The following is a 21,195-nucleotide window of genomic DNA, read 5'->3' on the forward strand; positions in this document are numbered from 1 at the left end:
AGATACAGAAACCTCCCACAATTAAAACCTAATTAGAGGGACTGTTCTTAGAAAATCAAATTAATGTCTTCCTTAGCTTCTCATTAATATAGGAGGAAATAGGCAAATGCAATGGAATTGAGTGAAATACATGCATAGGTCAGAAAGCCAAATATTAAAATAAAACATATGTCTTATTTCTCACAAAAATGTCTTATAAATCTCATCTTACTTTTCACAAAAGAAAAACACTAAGCTGAAATCTTTCCTTAGAGAAAACACTATGACATGTAATATGTTTGAAACCACAGGCAAAACTTGTAGAGTTGACAGCCATTATTATCACTGTATATGTGATCACAGGCAAGACTACTGCCCAAGTAACCACTAGATATAATTTGGTTCACAATTAACCTAAGCATTTCCTAAATGGAAAGATAAAAAATGATTTCCTTACCAGGGGCTGTTGGTTTTTCACTAAACAAACAATCCTCATTGCTTCTTCACTCTCAGGGATATTGTCTGGCAGTGGAGGGAGAAGGGGTTCAAAATCTTTCTGAGCTATCGTGTCATGGGCACTGAGCAAGGCCTGGGCACAGGGAAGGAAAAGGTGAGCAAATATCACACATGCGCCAAACCCCTCTAGAAGAGAGTGACTCAATACTATCTAACACACAGCAACAACAACAAACACCAATACAGATATGCAAGACACAGTGCGAAGTATTTTATATGAATTAATCCAATATTCACAATAATTCTATGAGGCAGGTACATTAATTGTCCTCAATTTGCAGATAAGAAAATAAGGCACAGAGAGGTTAAGCAATGCACAATACACTCTTTCATTTCTGCCAAAATGTATTATGCCACGACATTCTTATTTCCTGTCAGCCCATGTAATTTGTGATGCCCCTGTGGAGTTTGAACTATAAAACAACTTTTATAATATTTTCCCTAATTAAGGTAGAATGAAGGGCAGTAATCAAAATACCACACTCAAGGGCTCATGTGGTACAGAATGAGAAGTTCATATGATCAAACTCTTTGATCATAGGGTATGATCATAGGGTATGATCATAGGGTATGATCAAAGAGTTTCTTTGACTAGCCCACTAGGTTAAATTCTTCATTTCACGGGGTGGAGAAGCTGTCACTCTGCCGCCCTGACTGAGATTGGTAGACAGAATTTAGTTGGAACTCAGAAAATTCTCTAAGCAGTGTGTGCCGTTGAGGATATTTGATGACTGGTGGTTGTGTTGTGAATTATAATTTTTGACTGATAAATTTCAGCACTCCAAATGCAGACATTCTCTTAAAGTTCTAATTTATTGATAAATTGGTCTCAAATCTGTAAGTACTAAGAGATAGTTTTCTGTTCTGCAATCAAATGTTCTTCATAAACCCTCTCACAGGGATAATCATCATTATGCTGTATATTCCAAATACACACACATTATCTAAAATTCAAAATAGTCTCACTTTGGAAAGGAAGCATGGAGGTATTCCTCTATAACTAGAACATTCCCTATTTGCTACCCAAGATTTTTCGATGGGCAATAGCTTTGTAGGGGAAACAAAGCACCATGGAAAGTTCCAGATGCCTCCTCATAAACACAGCAGGCTTGACTGCATGATTGACAACACTGAGCTAGTCACATCTGAGTCCCACATATTTAAGTACAATCTGTTGGTCAGTACCCGTGTACAGTAATAGAACATCTATTCAGAGAGAACATTTTCCATCACATATATTTCTCCTTCCCAACTTTGTCTATGTGCCAGATGGGGACATCTTTTCTATTTTAGCAGGCACTTGCCTTAAAGTGTGGAGCCTGGAGCATTTGTCTCAGCTCTTGGATCTCAGGGGAAGTAGCGGTTTCACGTAATAACTCCACTACCTGGTTCATGGAAAAGCATATATTATAAAATTTAAAAAAAATCTTTATCAGCTAATTAACCTCACCCAGGCTGGATAACATATATACTAACATGATATTGACCTTTAAAAAGCTATTATTGGAGCCTTCTTTTTCATCTTTAAAGCCATCCATTAAAGCCTACCATTCTTCTTTATTCATTAAAATTGCTACTTTAATATAGCAAATAGAATTCAAGAGTTGAGATGGATCTAAACCCAATGCCCCAGTCCTGGCACATAGGCATGGAGGATGTACCAATTTGGTAACAGCATATGAACCAAGGCACTTTTCCTCTAGTGCCTCTAAAATATAATAGCTGTTGGCTGATGTCAATGCTTTGCAGGCTTGTGAAGCTGTATGAGTTTCTCTAGGAACATACCTGGGGAACTCAAAGAGCTTAATCCCATGGGATGCTCCATTCTTCAAATAGAAAGTGGAAATCATAATTTCTCTTTTAGAATATCAGTTGATTAGCAATTTTAATGCTTGTTACAATAAAAAGTGCTAAGCAGAAAAAAATTCTGATCTCTCTGCTGTGGTTTAGGCGTAGACCTGCTTTCAGAGGACGTAAGAGCTTTCAAGACTTTAGTCAGCCCCATTACCTACAGTCAAATGAAAACAAGCAGTTTACAAAGGTTTACCACCATTCACTGGGATTTCAACTGAATAAAATATTATATATGTGCTTTTCCTGTGGACAACTGAGAACAATTTGAGTTGTTGATTACTGGAATTGAGAGCAGAAGTTTTTTCTTTCTTTTTTGCTGTTTCGTTTAATATGGTTTGGGCAATAAATAATAAAATGGATTATATTTTTTCATTCATTTGACAAATATTTATTGAACACTACTATGTGCTAGGAACTGTTTTAGGTGATGCAAAAACAGCAGTAGCTGACAAAAATCTCCATTCTCACAGAGTTTACATTCTAGGGAGAAGACACAGACAACAAATGAAATGTGTAAGTAAAATAGTTTTGTTTGATGGTGACAAGTGTTAAGAAGAAAAATAAACCAGGGAAGCTGGCTAGGGAGTGCTAGGAGGGGATACAATTTTAGATAGGTGACCAAGAAAAGCCTCACTGAGAAGGTGGCATTTGAGTGGAGACTGGAAGGAGATGAGGGACAAATCAGGTATATATTTGGGCAAGAGCATTGCTGACATAAGGAATGGCGAGTGCAAAGGGCCCCAGGCAGAAGCATGCCTGATGATTTGTTTTTTGGGTTTGTTTGTTTGTTTTTTGAGACAGTCTCACTCTGTCACCCAGGCTGGAGTGCAGTGGTGTAATCTCAGCTCACTGCAACCTCTACTTCCTGGGTTCAAGCAATTTTCATGTCTCCCAAGTAGCTGGGATTACAGGCATGCACCACAACGCCCAGCTAATTTTTGTTGTTGTTGTATTTTTAGTAGAGATAGGGTTTCGCTATGTTGGCCAGGCTGGTCTTGAACTCCTGGGCTCAAGTGATCAGCCTGCCTCAGGCTCCCAAAGTGCTGGGGTTATAGGCATGAGCTACTGCACCTGGCCTGATGAATTTAAACAACAACAAGGGGTCAATGTGGCTGGAGCAGAGTGAATGGAGAAAGCATTGAGTGTGAAGTCAAAGAGGTAACAGCAGCTTGATTGTGTTCAGCTATGTAAGAACTTTGGTGTTTAGGCCAGGTGTGGTGGCTCACACCTGTAATCCCAGCACTTTGGGAGGCCAAGGTGGGCGGATGGCTTAGTGTCAGGAGTTTGAGACCAGCCTGGTCAACATGGTGAAACCCCGTCTCTACCAAAAGTACAGAAATTAGCCAGGTGTAGTGGGTTCCTGTTGTCCTAGCAACTCGGGAGGCTGAGGCATGAGAATTGCTTGAACCCAGGAGACAGAGGTTGCAGTGAGCAGAGATCATGCCACTGTACTGTAGTCTGGGTGACAGAGAAAGACTCTGTATTAAAAAAAAAAAAAAAAAGAACTTTGGTGTTTACTCTGAGATGGGAAGTCATTTGAAGGGTTTGAGTGTTAGTGAGGAAGTGACATGATTTGACTTGCTTTCAAAGAGGGTATCTTTGGTTGCTGCATTGAGAGTAGACTATAGAGGAGCAAGAGTGGACACAGGAGACCAGGTAGGAGGCAATTTTGCAATTATCTATGTAAGAGATGATGATGATGGTATGGGTTGGTGAGATGCTGGATATATTTTGGTGAGATCCTGGATATATTTTGAAAGTAGAGCTGAGAGGATTTGCTATCTGATTGGGTGTGAGGTATCAGAAAAAGAGAGTCAAAATGATCCCTAAGATTCTGGCCTGAGCACTGCAAGAACACAGGTGTCATTTCTGAAATAGAAAAGGCTCCCAGAAGAGTGGGTGGGGGTGATCGGCAGGTGGGGAAGATCGGGAGCTCAGTTTGGAACGTGTGAACTTGGAGGAGTCCATTAGACATCCAAGTAAGATGGAGAGGAGGTAGTTGGATATTTGAGACTGGAATTTAGGGAAATCTCCAGGCTAGAGATATAAATCCGAGAATTATTACTGTAACATTACCCTGTTTATGAAGGGCAAATAGAGTACAAGATTTAGGAAAAAAGAAAGAAATGGACACATGCTAAAAATGATGTAGGTGGTGGTGGGGAGTGTTTTAATTTGGGGAGATATCCAGCCAATGTTCTTCCTTATATTAAAGTTCAATTAAAAACATTTATTAGATGCATAGTCATCAATAAAACTTTTCCTTAGAACCTTTAATTCATTTGAACTAGCAATGTGGATAAAATGGCACCACATCAGAGCTCTACTATCCTGTGGAATAAAATCTCCTTACCTCATAGGATAACACCTGTGCATGTAGTGTGGCAGGAACTAGTTTCTTTTCTTTAAATTCCTGGAGGCAGTCATAAATCTGCAGAAGGACAAGGGAGGGGGCATTGATATTGATAATATGACTATTGCCATTTTGGATTTAAGACTCTTGAAGAGAAGAAACACCCCAGGCAACTGCACCAATGACTGCACAGCATGGTGTGTGTTGGTGTTTACTAAGTTGTGTCTCTAGTTGCCAAAGAGAAATGAACTTGAGTTTGGTGGCCCCAATGCTTCAAAAGCTTAATTATTGGCTGCCATTGGGAAATTGATCTTCCCCAAGCATTTCAGTAATAAAAAGGAATTCAAACTTTTAATCTTGTTAAACGGAGTGAGGGTAGGGTGTCCGGGGCTGAAACCAATGGGGATTTGTAGATGATGCATAAAGGATCATCTTAAAGGAGAGGCCCTTTAGGACCAGACACCTGTGAGGACCCCTGTGTTGGGCGCCTGTGCAGCAAGTGAGCTGTGTGGCTCAGGGCCACTGAAGGTTCTGAATAAGAGGCGGGCATGCTACAAACGCTTCTCTGTACTCTGCTTTGTGCTTTGGGGCTGTTTCCCATTCCTCTCCTAATTCTCCAGTACAAGTTCATTTTTTAAAATTCCAACTTCATCTCTGCATACCCTTGGGAATTTTTTTCCATACCAAGATCTAGGATTGGGCTGAGGACACCAAAGCCTGCCTAGCTCTGCAATGCACCCCTTGATCTTGTTTTAGGAATTGAGTTTCTCTTACAGACAAAGAAATAAGGCCCAAGGGGCCAGCTGAGCCCCCAGTCTTTTCTATCCAGATTAGTGACGATGCTGCTTCCCTGCTCTATCTCAGGGCCTGCATTCAAGTTTACCTGGAAGTGATGAAGGCTGATTGGATGACTCACCAAGGGCCTAGCAGTGGTGAGCAAAGGCAATGCCCATCATGAAATTAAAACTCCTACCTTAGCTGATCCTGTGGGAAAATGCCTGATAGAAATCAGGTGTTTTATAACAAGTGCTGTGAGGAGTACTTCTTTGTTCATGCCAAAGATGCTGCCACTTTTATTGTATAATATTAACATGCACTATAAGACAGACCACATTTCACACTTAAGTGAAGGAAATACCCACATCCCAAAAAATAACTTCAAAAGGATCTCTCTTAATAATAACACTTGTTCAGAACAACAAAATTATAGTAGTGGCATCTACTAGATAGTAGATGCTATTTTTCTACTGTCTATTAGATGCTATTGTATAGTGCATGGAATTTTAGCCAAATTAAAAAAGAATAAACTTTATTTATTCCATTTTATTTATTTATTTTGAGATGGAGTCTCTCTCTGTCACCCAGGCTGGAGTGCAGTGGCTCAATCTTGGCTCACTACAACCTCTGCCTCCCAGATTTAAGCGATTCTCGTGCCTCAGCCTCCAGAGTAGCTGAGATTACAGGTGCGTGCCACTGCATATGGCTAATTTTTTGTATTTTTAGTAGAGACAGGGTTTTGCCATGTTGGCCAGGCTGGTCTCAACCTCCTGACCCCAGGTGATCCACCCGCCTCGGCCTCCCAAAATGTTGGGATTACAGGCATGAGCCATCACACTGGGCCAGAAGAAACTTTAGAATAAGAAACTTTAGGATACCTAAACAGAACTGTAGATATTTTACTTTCTAACTTTAACAAACAAAGAGGAATAATTTTTTAAAGCACTTTTATTTATCCAGGGTTGCTGCAAGGACAAACGGTTGTAGCCAGCTGATAAAGTGTTGCCAATGACCATTGTGGTGGCTGTTTTGTGATTCCAGGGGGCCTCTGGAAGAAAAAGAGCTGTGGGGAGAAAAGGAAGGGACTACCATATTCTTCTCCACCTAAGTTAATTCCTTCCTAAGCTAAGAAGTTTGTGTAGCTCTTCTCTGAGAGGTGCCTTCTAAGAACTTTTTCCAAGTTGAAATTTCCTACCAGTTGATAAATGACACCATTGGGTAAGTAGTTGCTATGATCTGAATGCGTACTTCCAAAATGCATATGTTAAAATCCTCATCCCAAGGTGATGATATTAAAAGGTAAGGCTGGCTGTAATCCTAGCACTTTGGGAAGCTGAGCTTGACGGATCACCTGAGGTCAGGAGTTTGAGACCAGCCTGGCCAACATGGTGAAACCCCATCTCTATTAAAACTACAAAAATTAGCCAAGTGTGTTGGTGGGTGCCTGTAATCCCAGCTACTCAGGAGGCTGAGGCAGGAGAATTGCTTGAAGCCGGGAGGCGGAGGTTGCAGTGAGTTGAGGTCAGGCCAGCGCATTCCAGCCTGGGCAACAGAGTGAGACTCTGTCTCAAAAAAAAAAAAAAAAAAAAAAAAAAAAAAAAAAAAAAAGGTAAGGTCTTTGGGAGCCGATAGGTCATCAGGGCTCTGCCCTCATGAATAGGGAATTAACGCCCTTATACAAGAGACCCCAGAGAGCTGGCTAGCCCCTTCCACTATGTGAGGACATAGCAAGAAGGTACCATTTATGAACCAGAGAGGGAGCCCTCAAAAGACACTGAATCTGCTGCCGACTGGATTTTGGACTTCCTGGCCTCCCGAACTGTGAGATATCAATTTCTGTTGTTTATAAACTATTCAGCTATCCAGCCTGAATGGACTGAAACAGTCATTTTCTACACACTCCCCACAACCCCTTCAGCAAGCAAAGGCTTCAGAGCAAAGCAGCACTCACCTTTAGCAGAGCCTGAAGCCACGGCGAGTGGAGGAGATTGTACAAGAGACACACTCCATTCACGTCTCTGCTGTAGAACAGACTCAGCTCTTGCAGCACAAGCCTCAGGATCTGGGAGAGGCCTAGGAAAGGAAGAGAGCAGAAATGGGGTGGCAGGTGCGGGTGTAAATGTGAAAGGCAAGTCAGACAGCTGGGGCATGCCATGGGGTCTCACCAGGAGTGGAAATGACACTGGATTTCAGGCCAAGAGATCTGGCTTCAAGCCCTGTTCCATCTCTTACTTTGTGAACGTCACAAAGTCACATAACTATCCGAAACCCAGTTTCTTTGCCCAAGATGAGAATGTGCTAGCTTTGTCATAGTGTTGTTCTCAACACTGAGTAAAATAATAGATGGTGATGTGTAGATGTAAGATGTCATGAAAGGAAAATGATTGCTCTCCCCTTCCCCATCTTACCAGCCTGTCGTTTATCCCGAAATTATCTAGTCGTGTTCTGTATCTTCTTTCTCTAACTCAAACATAAGAGTCATTTCATCCTCTCAAAAAATTCTTATTGAGAGTGATATTGAAAAATTCTAACTCCCAATAGATTTTTAATGCAAAGCTCAGTATTCTCCTGATTAAAGGGTCTAAACAGATTCTAGTGAATATTCTATTTTTACAGTATTTTCATAGTGCTGCAGTGATATTCTGAATGTGAACAACTTAAGAAGTTCTAAGTTTTACATAAAACATTGTCAGGTAAGGAAAAAAAAGGTTTTGAATCCACCACGTCCGTTTATTTCCTTCCTGGCTTGAAATTTGCTCTTAAAGTTATCACTGGTAGGGCAGTAGTGCAACCAAAAATGTACACGATCCTCACAGGGATCACAGTAAGTCTGCCAGGATTTCTGCCCATTCATTTGATCACATGTCAGAGGTGATATTACTTTCCGGTCTAGAAAAGGAGCCCTGGTGACACATACCATTCTGCGGGTTGGTGGCTGTAGAAAGCTTCATGTCTTTCTTGTCTGGTGGATCTGCTCCTTTGTCTGACTGTATCATCCTCCCTGCCGGAGCTTCTAAAAGGAATTCAGGACTAGGAAGTGGGTCAATACATGGCACACAGCTCACTCAGTCCCACTGGCCACCAGCTCTCAGCACACTGGAATATATTTTCAACAGCATTTCCTCAGCAAGCCAGGCCCTGTGCTACACACTGGGACACACATCAAATGAAACACAGTCTTCCCCCGTGGTGCCTACTCTTAACCATCACCAGCGGTGTGAAAGAGAAAATGACTATTGCATAAAATGCTCCCCCTAACTCCATGTTTTAAACAATTTTTTTAGCCTTTGAGAAGAATTGATTTCCTGGAAACCACACCTACCCACTTTTTAAAAGTAAATGACAAATATTATATTTATTTATCTTCCACCTCTTTACCCCGTTGACTTTACCCATCATTAGAGCTCAGAAAAGTCTTCTGTGGACCAGCTCCACTCAGGTGCCCCATTTCCTCTCACTGCACCTTATAGTTCTTCATAGAAGAACTAGCTGGTCTGGTCACAATTGGAAGAATTATGGGTTATTACTGAGGCACACTCTTAGAATTTAGAGACAATACTGTTACGATCTGTTTTTTTGTTTTGTTTCTAGAGTGCTTTCCTGGCTCAATCCTACAATCTGTATAGAGTCTAGACAGTTTTCTTTTTCCCTTTTTTTTTTTTTTTTTTTTTTTTTGAGACAGGGTCTCACTCTGTTGCTCAGGCTGGAGTGTAGTGGCATGATCATGGCTCATGATCATGCACCCTCGACCTCTTAGGTTCAAATGATCCTCCCACCTCAGCCTCTCGAGTATCTGGGTTCATAGGCATGTGCCACCACACCCGGGTAATTTTTAACTTCTTGTAGAGATGGGGTCTCACTATGTTGCCCAGGCTGCTCTCCAACTTCTGGGCAATCTTCCCACCTCGGCTTCTCTAAGTGCTGGTATTATAGGTGTGAGCCATAGCACCTGGCCTAGACAGTTTTCTTAACCCTATCAGATTTAATACCAGCCTTTGAAAACTAGTTTGAAATGCTTATTTTAATGTTTATTTTTGATATTGCTTTAGGTAGATTCAGTTTCAAGAAGTAGAAACCCAGAATAATTTTGGCTTAGCAGAGTAGTTTATATCTTGTTTATGTTAAAGTTCAGAGACAGACAGAATCCAGGGCTAATAGGGCAGCCTTGCTCCATGAAGTCCTCAGGGAATAGGTTCCTTCCGCCTACTGCTCTGCCACCCTAGGGTATAGTATGGTTCTGTCTACCTGCTCCAAGATGGCAGCTGCAGCTCCAGCCATCACATCTACATTTCAGCCAGCAGGGTAGGAGAGGAAGGGATTAAGAAAACATGGGCAAAGAAAACATGCCTACTGCTCTTTAAGCAAAGTTTTCCACAAGTTGCCCTACACAGTGAAGAATCGCCTCATGCCCTGTATAACTTTCAAATGTCCCACTGAACTTTCATGTCACTGAAAAACAAAAAAACCTGTAGTTATCTGAATCTAGACACCAACTTTTCTTTACATATAAACACAAGACACTTTTGCACAGGTTTAATATACAATGGGGAGTAGGGTATTGAGGTGGGGAAGGGGAAAAAGCCAGTAATAGGTTGTTATCAAGAAGTAACCACTGTGGGCAACTAGAGCTTAATCCCACAGGGGAACAGGGGCCAAGGGAGTGAGGGTATTTATACACCAATGGCAACATGTGGGTTTTCATACAGCAATGGCAATATTGGGATATAAATACCCTCATTCTCTTGGCCCCTGTTGAGAGCCAACAGGTTGAGAGCTCTTCCCAGAGAGCATTATTTCTGACTCTTCCAGCATGCAACATGTATACCTTCAGATAGGAAGTGGAGGGGCTAGCAGCTGGAGTGGGCCCAGAGTGCACCAAAATGGTAACGGCCAAGGGGTATGCGGTGGGGGTAGGGATAAACAACATTGTTATAGTAGGACAATAAAGAATAAATTAAGGTTTTTGTTATAAAAGGAACACTTCAAATTAGTTGTTAAAGGCTGGAGTATTGACTCTGATGGGGTTGAGAACCACTGTCTAGAATCTAAGGCTGGAGTATTGACCCTGATGGGGTTGAGAACCACTGTCTAGAATCTAAGGCTGGAGTATTGACCCTGATGGGGTTGAGAACCACTGTCTAGAATCTAAGGCTGGAGTATTGACTCTGATGGGGTTGAGAACCACTGTCTAGAATCTAAGGCTGGAGTATTGACTCTGATGGGGTTGAGAACCACTGTCTAGAATCTAAGGCTGGAGTATTGACTCTGATGGGGTTGAGAACCACTGTCTAGAATCTAGACAGATTGTGGGTTGAAGCCAGGAAGGCTATCAAAAAGAAGAAAAGATCATTATTATTTTGACTCTAAATTCTAAGGCAGTGAGAAGAGCAACACAGAAAGCAGTTACAGCATTTTAGACAACTTTCCCGTACACATTCCTTTCCAAACACCCCGAAGTCTTCTAGTTTGCTAGGTTCTACCAAAGTTTGACATCGTTATGCTTTTGACTTGCCCTCCATCACCTACCCTGCCCACTTGCAACTGAGTCAGATTAAACCATGCATTTTCCTCTGTTCTGCGTTTTTGCCTCTATTGAATCATTTAGCATCACAGCTGCATATCTGATTCATCTTCCTCCCGGGACGGAAGCACTTCCAGGGTAGAAAATTGAAAAGGGAGACGGAGTGCCTGCCAGAGAGCAGACAAAAGTCAGAGCAGACAGATGAGGCTGACACTCAGGCTGACTCTTAAAATTGATTCCCCTCCAGCATCTCACAAATCACACGTCCTTGGCGAAGCAGTGCAGATTAAACAAGCCAACTGTTGTTTGCCCGTCATAAGGTGGACCACATTTCTACCATATTTAATGCCCGAATGACTGTGCTGAGCTAGGCCTACCCATTCAGCAGTTGGGGGCACACACTACAGACTACAAATTTCTGAGATTTTATTGTGAGGGAGCTTTACAGATAGACTGTGCTTCACAGATAGGCGGTGGTTTCTTGAGTGAATGCAATGGTTAAAATAGCTTCTAATAAATCTAGAGCCAACTTCAGGGCTACCTAGATAACTAATTCGTACATTCTAAAAGGCTCATTTTGACCCAAAGTTTCTCAGCCACAGAGGCAAAAACAGTAATTACAGTAATCTACAACTTATGTAAATTCTAAAAACTGTGCTTGGCTGGTCATCTTCAGGTTCCTATGACAAATTTACTGTGGACTGAATGTTGTGTCCCCACCCCCAATTCAGATGTTGAAGCCCTAATCCCAGTGTTGATGGTATTTGAAGATGGGGCTTTTGGGAGGTAACTGGGTTTAGTCAAGGTCATGAGGTAGAGGCCTCATGATGTCATTAGCGTGTGGGTAAGAGCCACCAGAGTTCATGTGTTCTCTCTCTCCCTGCCAGATGATGGCACAGTGAAAATGTGGCCATCTGAAAGCCAGGAAGAGAACCCTCGCAAGAACCCAACCATGCTGGCATCCCAATCTTCAACTTCCAGCATCCAGAACTGTATGAGAAAATACATTTCTGTTGTTTAAGCCACTGTCTATGGTATTTTGTTATGGCAGCCAAAGCTAAGACAAAACTCATGGAAAAAAACTTCCAGAAAATGATTTTCCCTCCCTCCAGGTAGCTAAGAAAACAATTGCAACTTATTGCCCTCATAGCACTTCCCATTTTCCCAGTTCTCGTATCCATTGGCTCGCTCAGTGTCTGTCTCCTGCAGGTGTAAAGTCTGCAGAGGGCCGGGGGAGCAGACATGTTGCTTATCTTGTTCATGCTGCAGCTTCACCTGCAACAGTGCTTGGGCCATAGCAAGCACTCGGTATGTTCAGTTGTTGTTGGGAAGGGGTGGAACAAGGAGAGGCCAAGATCCAGAAGTAGAAGGCTGATACCTCCCTCAAGGCAGTGGCCAGCAGCTGGGACTTCAATCCTGATGGGGGAGGCAGCTGAACTCCAGAGGCCTGTGCCCTCCCTTCCTTTCCTCCCTGGCCTGGTATCCTGACTTAAACCTCTTTCCCTATTAAACTTTAAAACTAGGGGCAGAAGGGGATCTTAGAGATAATCAAATGCAAAACCTTTGTTTTACAGATAAGGAATCTGACATTCAAGGAGGTATTCAGTAGAGTTAACATGTAGTAAAATCGAGTTTTCCTCTTTTGTTTCCTTAGTCCTGAAAGATGCTGATGCCTGGCATGATGCCTGGCAAAAGACTTACCTTCCTTTCCATGACTTCTGTACCAAATTTGTCAGTTGAAACTTATCTATTTCTGCTATCTTGAGAGTGAGAATTCTTGATTGAGACTGCAAATAAGTAAGCACCCTACCACATGCAATTCCAGATTCAGTACACACAGAGGATAGCCAGTTCTTGACTCAGAAGATGCATTAGTGTGACTTACGCCTAAGGAATTTGTCCTAAATCTTGTTTTAAAAATCAGTATTTTCATTAGCTTTTTAAAATGTATTATTAAATGCCACAACCCCCTACCCTTACTATGCTTGTTTTTCAAAATAATGCTTTTTACTAGACAAACTCTAAAAAAGCACTTGAAAACTTAATGATGAGAAATGGCCCTTACGAAAATAGCTGGCTCCCTCTGGGTCCAAATGCCATTGATTAGGACCAGGGCAAATGCCCATTGTACTCAATCTTCCTGACAACTCATTATTCCATACTGAAGAAATGGCTTCTCAAAGCAAAACCTGCTCTTTCAAGATCATAAAATTCCCCATATCATTTGAGTTAAAATGAAACTAAGCCATTTGAGTTAGATTACCCAGATTTATATCTTTAGCTATTAAAAACTGACAGGCAAGCTGGGCAGTTATGGATACATCTTCTGGTAACTGAGGATTATTTGCCAAGGTCTCTTACCTGCAAGACTGTAAACATGCAATGTTGCTCCTATCCAGACAAAAGCTTTAGTAGGATACTAGTGGCCTGTTAGCTGCCAAAGTCACCTCACTGCTCCCGATAAAATCTCTGCACATCCTCTTTGATGTAATCCACAGATGCCTAACCCAGCCTAACAACTAAATTACTCACAAGCCTTTCCTGCCACAAATCTTCTTAAGTATTCCTTGAACTGAAGTCTAATTTGTATCATTTTCAAACCTACATTCTAGTATTTTCTCTCAAATTGCCAACACATAGTTAACAGCAGAAAAACACTAATATTTTTGTTGATTATTTCAAGATAACAGACATTCCACAACAGAAGATAGCATTTTTAATGAAAGAAAAAAATGTGGCAGGACCGGAAATAAGCCAATAACCTACTAACCTTATTAAATCTCTCATGTTATGGTGAGAAAACAACTGAAGACTGTTCAGCTAATAATAGAAGCCCATCAAAAACAGTACCTTCTGGTCAATCCCCTCCCAAGCCACTGTTCTGAACTTAACAAATAGCGTTTTCTATCTCAGATAGGAGCTACTTCTTTATCTGAAAACTTAATACTGCAGGGAGTACTCAGTGGGGAGAGCATTTGGAAGGGGATATTGCGGAAAGGAGAGGAAGGTATTGCCGACAAAAAGGCAAAAGGTAGAGACCAAATGGCAATTATCAGAGGGTCATCAGCCCTTCTACCCACATTAATCACGTGGCTTTCCTCATCTCTCCATCATAGATGAAAACACAAGCTGGGAATGTGATATATTTGAGTACAGCATATTTTGTGAAAAGCACTTGATTTCAATAAGATTTTCATTTTTAACTCACTTTTAGGAACTTTCAATACATAACCAGCTATGAAATGACATCTCTGGCAGCTGTAGTAGCAAAAAGCACTGGACTTCTAGGGAAGTAAGGAGTAGGGAAGTTCTAGGCTGGAGTCCCAGCTCTGGCAGTGAGCAAATCTTGGTCACTGCTTGTCTGAAAAATGGGGGGAAATGGGAATAACACCTGCATCCTTGGGCTGCTGTAAGCATTCATTATGCATGTGAATGACCATTGTAAACTGCTGCAGGAGTGCCGGGGACTTCTATTTACAAACATTGGCCTGGAGATTTAGGGTTTTTCTTCCAATACACTTCAACATTTATAATTTTAATATGCTATCTGAAAAGCATATAGTAGGAAGAATCCAAAGTAACTGAACAGTTTCATTCAAGACTCCAGTAAAAGGACCAATTGTAACATAGCTTTTCTTAGAACTGAGACAGCCTATCATCATTGGAAATCTTCTCAATGGGTCAATTTGTCTGGCCTGGAGATTTAGGGTTTTTCTTCCAATACACTTCAACATTTATAATTTTAATATGCTATCTGAAAAGCATATAGTAGGAAGAATCCAAAGTAACTGAACAGTTTCATTCAAGACTCCAGTAAAAGGACAAATTGTAACATAGCTTTTCTTAGAACTGAGACAGCCTATCATCATTGGAAATCTTCTCAATGGGTCAATTTGTCTCAAAGTTTTTGTTTGTCCATTTCCACATATTATCCACCCCCGCCCAGAGTCAGAAATTCTGTAAATTTGGCTTTACCAGGCAAATGTGGTTATTTATGTGTTTGTTCAGAAACTCAAAACAATCTCCAATGTAAATGCAAAGTATTTAACATAAACGGATCTTTAAGGGTTGGTCCCCTTCCAACAGTGGACAGGCACATTCTGGTAGAGGCAGCAACAAGATGGAAAGGCCTCTTGAGAAAACATTACAACTGGGAGATAATTAATATCTAACGTTTCTAAGTAGAATTTTAAAGCCTCACCTTCCCTTCCCTCAATCTGTTTAGGAGGAAAAAAAATAACGAGTAACTATCAAAATATGCTTTTTATTCAAAGAAATAATAGATTTCTTTTGAGACCCGCGTCCTTGGGTTATTGGGGTAAGAAAGTTAATTTGCTCTTTGCTAGAAAGGGTGCTATAACTATTGGTTTACGTTTATTTTAAAGAGAGAGATTTCTAAAACCCCAGAGGGACTTCTGAGGCCAATACTTAGAGGCATGGATTACAATGTGGGCTAAAGAAATACTAAGTCTGGGTTTCCTTTAATCTTTTAGGCTGCCCTGTTCATTTCTTCTACAATCATAAAACAACCACATAAAGATGAATGCCTTTTATTATGAAAATTGCTGTTACATTACAGCCAACATTCCAAAACAGTATTTTAATAAACACTTGTCTTGATTATAAAGTAGAGCAAAAACCATGATCCTTTTTCAAAAGTAATTAACATCTTCTCAGTCACTTAACACAAATCAGGACACTCTGTATGCTCACCACGGTGTAGGAGATGAGATGAGGAAGAGCACCTATGTTATTTAAAACAGCTACTAGTGTTACTTATACAGTATAAACCAACAACTTACAATAGGGCATTTTTTAAAAAGCAAAACACTGAAATGTTGAGGTGCCACAATACTTTTGAGATGGAAAAAGCCAAAGCTTGTTTCCTTCTTCTTCCCATCCTGAGTTCAGTGTGAAGTATAGGGAAGAACAACACCAGGCTGGGGATCGATGCAGTTTTTTGCTTATTTCCCAATTGTTAGTCCTGCTCGAAAACACAGCCTGCATGCAAAACCTCCTCCGGCTGCCATTCACAGGCCTCGGAATACAGCGTTTGCACATGGACAAATGAGGTTCCTAGCAGCTCAGAGTCGGTGTCTGAATTCCAGTGTATTCACTATTCACTCTCCGTAGCATGATAAAGAAACCAAAAACAAAATTCCTATGTTCTTTTAAGTTAAGATACAGAAGACTCCTATTTGGATGCATTCCACATTTTGGGGACAGAATGTGGTAGTTTTGCACAGAACCTCTCCCATCAAGAAAAAGCTTAGAAAAAGTTAAAACTGCAGTTTAAAAGTTCCTTTCTCCCCTCCCTTGGCAAAGAGACATGATGCACACATGACTGGAAGGGACTCAGGAAGGCAGAGTGTGGCCACTATAGTTTCAAGTATGATCTGGTTCTTGCAAAGGGATCAGGGTAACTGCAGGTGGATTCAGGCAAACCAGAAATTCAAAAATATCCATCAACTTCTTTAATATAAGAAGCTCTACTGGAAGCTTTTCTTACAACTTCAAGTAGCTGACATACCCTTTACTGCAGGAAGGGATATCCTCTTCTTTTTTCAAATAGTAGATGAATGGTATTTTTGGAACTTATCATAGGCCAAGAACTGGTCTAATCTGATTTTTTTACCTCCTTTTCAATCCTCCCTTTAAACTATACCGTCCTTTTTTCTGGGCTCAGGGCTCTTATTATTAGTAAGGCTCATTCTAACAACCTAAATAACACAAAGTCCTTTCCAATTTCAACACTGTTCTTTTTTGCCACTACAGGAAGACTCCAGATGGTGTTATAACACTCTGTAGTAGATAATCCAGTTTTCAAGCTGTTATGCAGCCTAGTTAAGCTTCTCACGCTGAATCTGGTAGTAACATGCCTGGAAAAAAAGTTCAAAATAATTTCAAATTCACTTTTAAAGAAATTACATAAAGAGAGCAATGCATATGGGACTAAAGAAACAAAATCCCTTATGAACAAATTCAGTTGATGGCCCAACAGATTTAACTGATTTCACTTTTCCCTGTTCCCTTCTAGTTCCCCTATCTAGTGGCTGTCTTTTGCCTACTTGTAATTAGTATAGACAAAATTTTTTCATTTCCCATCTTATTCTAAAACAAACAAAGTTTTTTTTTACAAGCTATCTAATATTCTTCACCACGCAGAGACACCACAATTTGCCATTACTGATTAGACATTTAGAGTATACCAATCATTAAAAGGTACAACTCTAATTAGAATCACCTAGTATGATTAATAAATATACAGATTAAGCATCATTGCAGACCTGGGGAGTCATCCAGGAATGCATTTTTAAGAAGCACCCTGAATTATGAGTTTCCAGGTATGGGAATTACTCATACCCCAATGAATAGCACATCCAGATAACATGTAACATTTTCCATTCTTTAGTTTCTTAGGATAAATCCCCAGGAGTAGAACCATTGAGTCAAACTCCACATTTTTTGATGTTGTTGATATCTATGTTAGTAACAATTGCTTTCCAAAAGGGTAATGGCTACTTACTCCATTATCAGCAATGTGGGAATAATGACTTCATTATAACCCCACCAGTAATTTTAAAACATTCTTGCTAATTTAACAGCACAAAATGGACCTTATTTAAATCTGCAGTACTATGATTTTCAGTGAGGTTGAGTATTTTTCTACATGTAAACTACTAGTTCAGTTTCCTCTTTGGTGATCTGTTTAGAGATACTCTTCAAATAATGTAAACACTAATAATCTAAGTCATCTGTGGCCAATATTTTCCCCAGTTTCTCCCCCTTTTCAGTTTATTTAATAGAAGTGTTAATGGTAGGCCGGGTGCAGTAGCTCACGCCTGTAATCCCAGCGTTTTGGGAGGCCTAGGCGGGTGGATCATCTGCGGTCAGGAGGTCGTGACCAGCCTGGCCAACCTGGTGAAACCCCATCTCTAATAAAAATACAAAAATTAGCCAGGCATGGTGGCAGGCACTTGTAATCCCAACTACTTGGGAGGCTGAGGCAGCAGAATCACTTGAACCTGGGAAGTGGAGGTTGCAGTGAGTTGAGATCGCACCACTGCCCTCCAGCCTGGGTGACAGAGTGAGACTCTGTCTCAAAAAAAAGAAGCGTTAATGGTATTTTAGTTGAAAAGTTTAAAAAGTTAACCTAGGCCAGAAACCTGACATTGAATTCTAGTTATTTTTCTTATTTTAATTTACCTGTCTTTCCTTCTCTCTTCCTTTCTCTATATTTAAACCCCAAAGCATCTATATAATTTGCTATTCTACCCTCCCTCCAAAACTGCTAATAAGCTATCCAATACTTTGTTTTACCATTTGTTAAATAATTCCTCTTTTCCATTTTGGTTTGGTGTTTCCACTTTCATGTGAAGTTTTTATTATGATGTGTTTATATGGGAGCTATCCCTTCTATTTAGGTAATTGTGTATTCCTGTGACAGTCACATACTATTTTATCTTCATTATTATAATTTTATAAATTTTACTAACTGGAAGAGTAGGTCTATTCTTTCTCATTTTTCACAAGCGTTTTTGCACTTTCTATCTGCTGTTCTTTCAATAAACTTTAGAGTGATTCTTCCAAATTCCAAGAAAAATCAAGGCGGGAAACAAATGACTTCTAACAATCTCTCCAGGCCACCCAGATCAAAGAAGCTCATTTGTAATCTATTGGTTACAGTAAATACAAGGCAAAGAAAGAAGATGGAATTCAAATTCGTTATTTACATACTGCCTTCTGTGTTTTACCCTGTTCCATTAAATAGCACTCCTGCTGGAAACTTTCTTGGACACTAAGAATCCTTTCTGTTTCTTTTTTAGAGTTACAATTATTTATATAAATGTAAGCATTTATAACAGTTTGATCAATTTACAAGGAGGATTAGATAATAAAGAATTTGCTTTAGTATTTTGAGGAACAACTGGCTTATCCTACTTTAATATACTATATAATGTTTTAAAGTGTAGAACAAAATGTGCTCTAAAGGCATTTAAGTTTGCATTAAACTTTTATACAAAAAAAAGTGGTTAATGGCATTTATAATATGGTAAATGAAAGACAGATATGAAGATAAAAAAGTATTAAATAATACCTACACTCACCTTCAAGGTGGTGAACATTATACCCTGTTCCCCATGCTGAAGATAGGGGTCCATTAGATCCTCAATGAGGTGTACCTCAGAGCCTAAATTCCTAATCCTGCCCCGAAGAGAAAAAGATGCTGAGTTATTTTCACTTACATGTCCATTCTCCTTTTGAATCTAGTTGATGAGAAAAAGAAAGAACAGCTCAATAAAAAGGTAATGCCACAGTGGAATGGGTTAATCGATTTTTTTCTAGTGGAAGAGCATACTCCTGTTGTCAGTTCAGAAAACGCAAGCAGCAGACTTTTAAAAATAACGACTCACTAATAATAAAGTCATAAAACAGTTACCTGGCCCGTAGCACCACATATAAGAAAACAGGAAACAAGTCATCCATGGACCACAAGAAGTCTTCCTGGAGTGATGCCAGGACACTCTGAGAGATCTCCTCAAAAGTCTGCTGGATGACCTTAAGTTTGTCGGATGGAGTAAATGTTGTGCTGTTACAGAAACAACGACAAAAAGACATTCTATCATTTTCTTAATAAAGCCATTTGATCATGCTTTTTTGACAATATTCCCTCCTAGGGTTCACATGCCTTAACCTGGACACTTAGGCCTTATGAGTCGTTGGAAAGGATGACTTTGTACTCCCATGGTGCTATAAGAAAAGTAGCCTCCAACTGTCTACGATTCATAAATTGTTTCCTTTTACCCATGTGAAATCTCATTCTCCTAATATATGCTCTTTTCTGAATGAGAAATTTGGTTAATTTCCAATTGGCTAAAGATGTGATTATATGGATAAATTTCTGGCGTGGCTCTCCACTACTTTTGAAAATGCAAGGTCATTTTAGAGTAAAAGATAACCAAGGGTCTCATTCTGATTTCTGATTTCCAGGTTGAGTTTGACACCAACAGCATATAGAATGGGGATGCTTCAGGCTTAGGTAAAGATAAGATCATATTAATAATATCTTAATAGACCAAGCACTACTTTGATTTGTGTGGCTTTTCAACAAATCAGAGATTACCTGATCTGCTGCAGACATTCTACTGCTGAGGCAAAACAAGCATCTTTCGTGGTTGGCAAAACCTGCAAAAAAGACAGTGAAGGTCAAGCAGGAAAACTATTTTCTGCAACAACAACAGAAATAAATGATATTGATGTCAGAGTGCAGGTCTTTGGTAATAACAGATGCAAACACAAGCTTGGGTACTGTTCTATCAAAGTAAAATGAAAAAGTTCTGCTATCTCAAATCCTTTTCATTACAGAAAAGCATATTTGCTGAGGAAAAGAAAATCTACTATACCTTTTTACTCTCTCCAAGGATTGACAAGGTTGCTGGCCAAAATTTCCTATAATGGAATCCATAAATTATTAATATAAGTTGTTACTTATGGTAGATAAAATCCCATAAAAATCATTGACTGCTATATTGGCTTCCCTGTCCCCATTAAAAAGAACTGCTCCACAATAGGTTAAGTTTTTATAAACATTCCAGAAGTGATTTAAGAGTTTTTATCATCTCCCTAAGGGATCTGTCATTCTATATCCCAATAATCCTACACATTACAGATATTACCAAATATTTTTCCTTCACTCAGTTTTATCTCATTTCTACTACTGAATTATTCCACTGAAAACAATTAAAGCACAAAATTTTAAAAAGCACAAAAATAAGAAAATACAAAAATTAGCTGGGTGCACTGACACAGGCCTGTAATCCCAGCTAGTTAGGAGGCTGAGGCACGAGAATCACTTGAACCTGGGAGGTGGAGGTTGCAGCAAGCCAAGATTGTGCCACTGCACTCCAGCCAGGGCAACAAAGCAAGACTCCATCTCAAAAAAAAAAAATTGAGGCTTATTCACTTTTCTTGGTAGCACAAATAGAGATTGGGGAGGTGGAATCAGCTTTATCACTGCCCTAGAAAGAAAACATAATAATTTAGTATTACCTGGATAACGAGCAATAATGCCTTCTAATAAAAACAGCAGGGCTGGGCACAGTGGCTCACACCTGTAATCCCAGCATGTTGGGAGGCCAAGGCGAGCAGATCACTTGAGGCAAAGAGTTCGAGACCAGCCTGGCCAACATGTCAA

The 21,195-nt window shown here is 40.1% G+C and overlaps 2 protein-coding genes across 7 annotated transcripts in view; both read right to left on the reverse strand.

Moving 5' to 3' along the window:
* Window positions 1-14,686, reverse strand: part of MPP4 (MAGUK p55 scaffold protein 4) — a 56,368-nt gene extending 41,682 nt beyond the window's left edge. For 2 of the 3 annotated variants that reach the window (XM_063712964.1, XM_002812745.6), the window contains exons 1-5: window positions 8,397-9,105; window positions 7,431-7,552; window positions 4,703-4,780; window positions 1,800-1,880; window positions 437-568 (exon numbers count right to left, since the gene is read on the reverse strand). In XM_063712964.1, the coding sequence (XP_063569034.1) occupies window positions 437-568; window positions 1,800-1,880; window positions 4,703-4,780; window positions 7,431-7,552; window positions 8,397-8,475 (492 nt within the window). In that variant the 5' untranslated portion in view covers window positions 8,476-9,105. Of the gene's footprint in view, window positions 1-436; window positions 569-1,799; window positions 1,881-4,702; window positions 4,781-7,430; window positions 7,553-8,396; window positions 9,106-13,361 lie in introns of those variants that run through there. The other variant, XM_063712963.1, reaches the window with a different exon arrangement.
* An 848-nt stretch (window positions 14,687-15,534) lies between these two features.
* ALS2 (alsin Rho guanine nucleotide exchange factor ALS2) overlaps window positions 15,535-21,195 on the reverse strand; it is an 81,948-nt gene continuing 76,287 nt past the window's right edge. For all 4 annotated transcript variants that reach the window (XM_024243234.3, XM_054549665.2, XM_024243233.3 and 1 more), the window contains 5 exons: window positions 20,405-20,450; window positions 20,125-20,186; window positions 19,441-19,590; window positions 19,109-19,205; window positions 15,535-16,879 (listed from right to left, as the gene is read on the reverse strand). In XM_024243234.3, the coding sequence (XP_024099002.1) occupies window positions 16,841-16,879; window positions 19,109-19,205; window positions 19,441-19,590; window positions 20,125-20,186; window positions 20,405-20,450 (394 nt within the window). In that variant the 3' untranslated portion in view covers window positions 15,535-16,840. The remainder of the gene's footprint in view (window positions 16,880-19,108; window positions 19,206-19,440; window positions 19,591-20,124; window positions 20,187-20,404; window positions 20,451-21,195) is intronic.

The sequence above is a fragment of the Pongo abelii genome, chromosome 11 (assembly GCF_028885655.2).
Source record: "Pongo abelii isolate AG06213 chromosome 11, NHGRI_mPonAbe1-v2.0_pri, whole genome shotgun sequence".
Lineage (NCBI taxonomy): Eukaryota > Metazoa > Chordata > Mammalia > Primates > Hominidae > Pongo > Pongo abelii.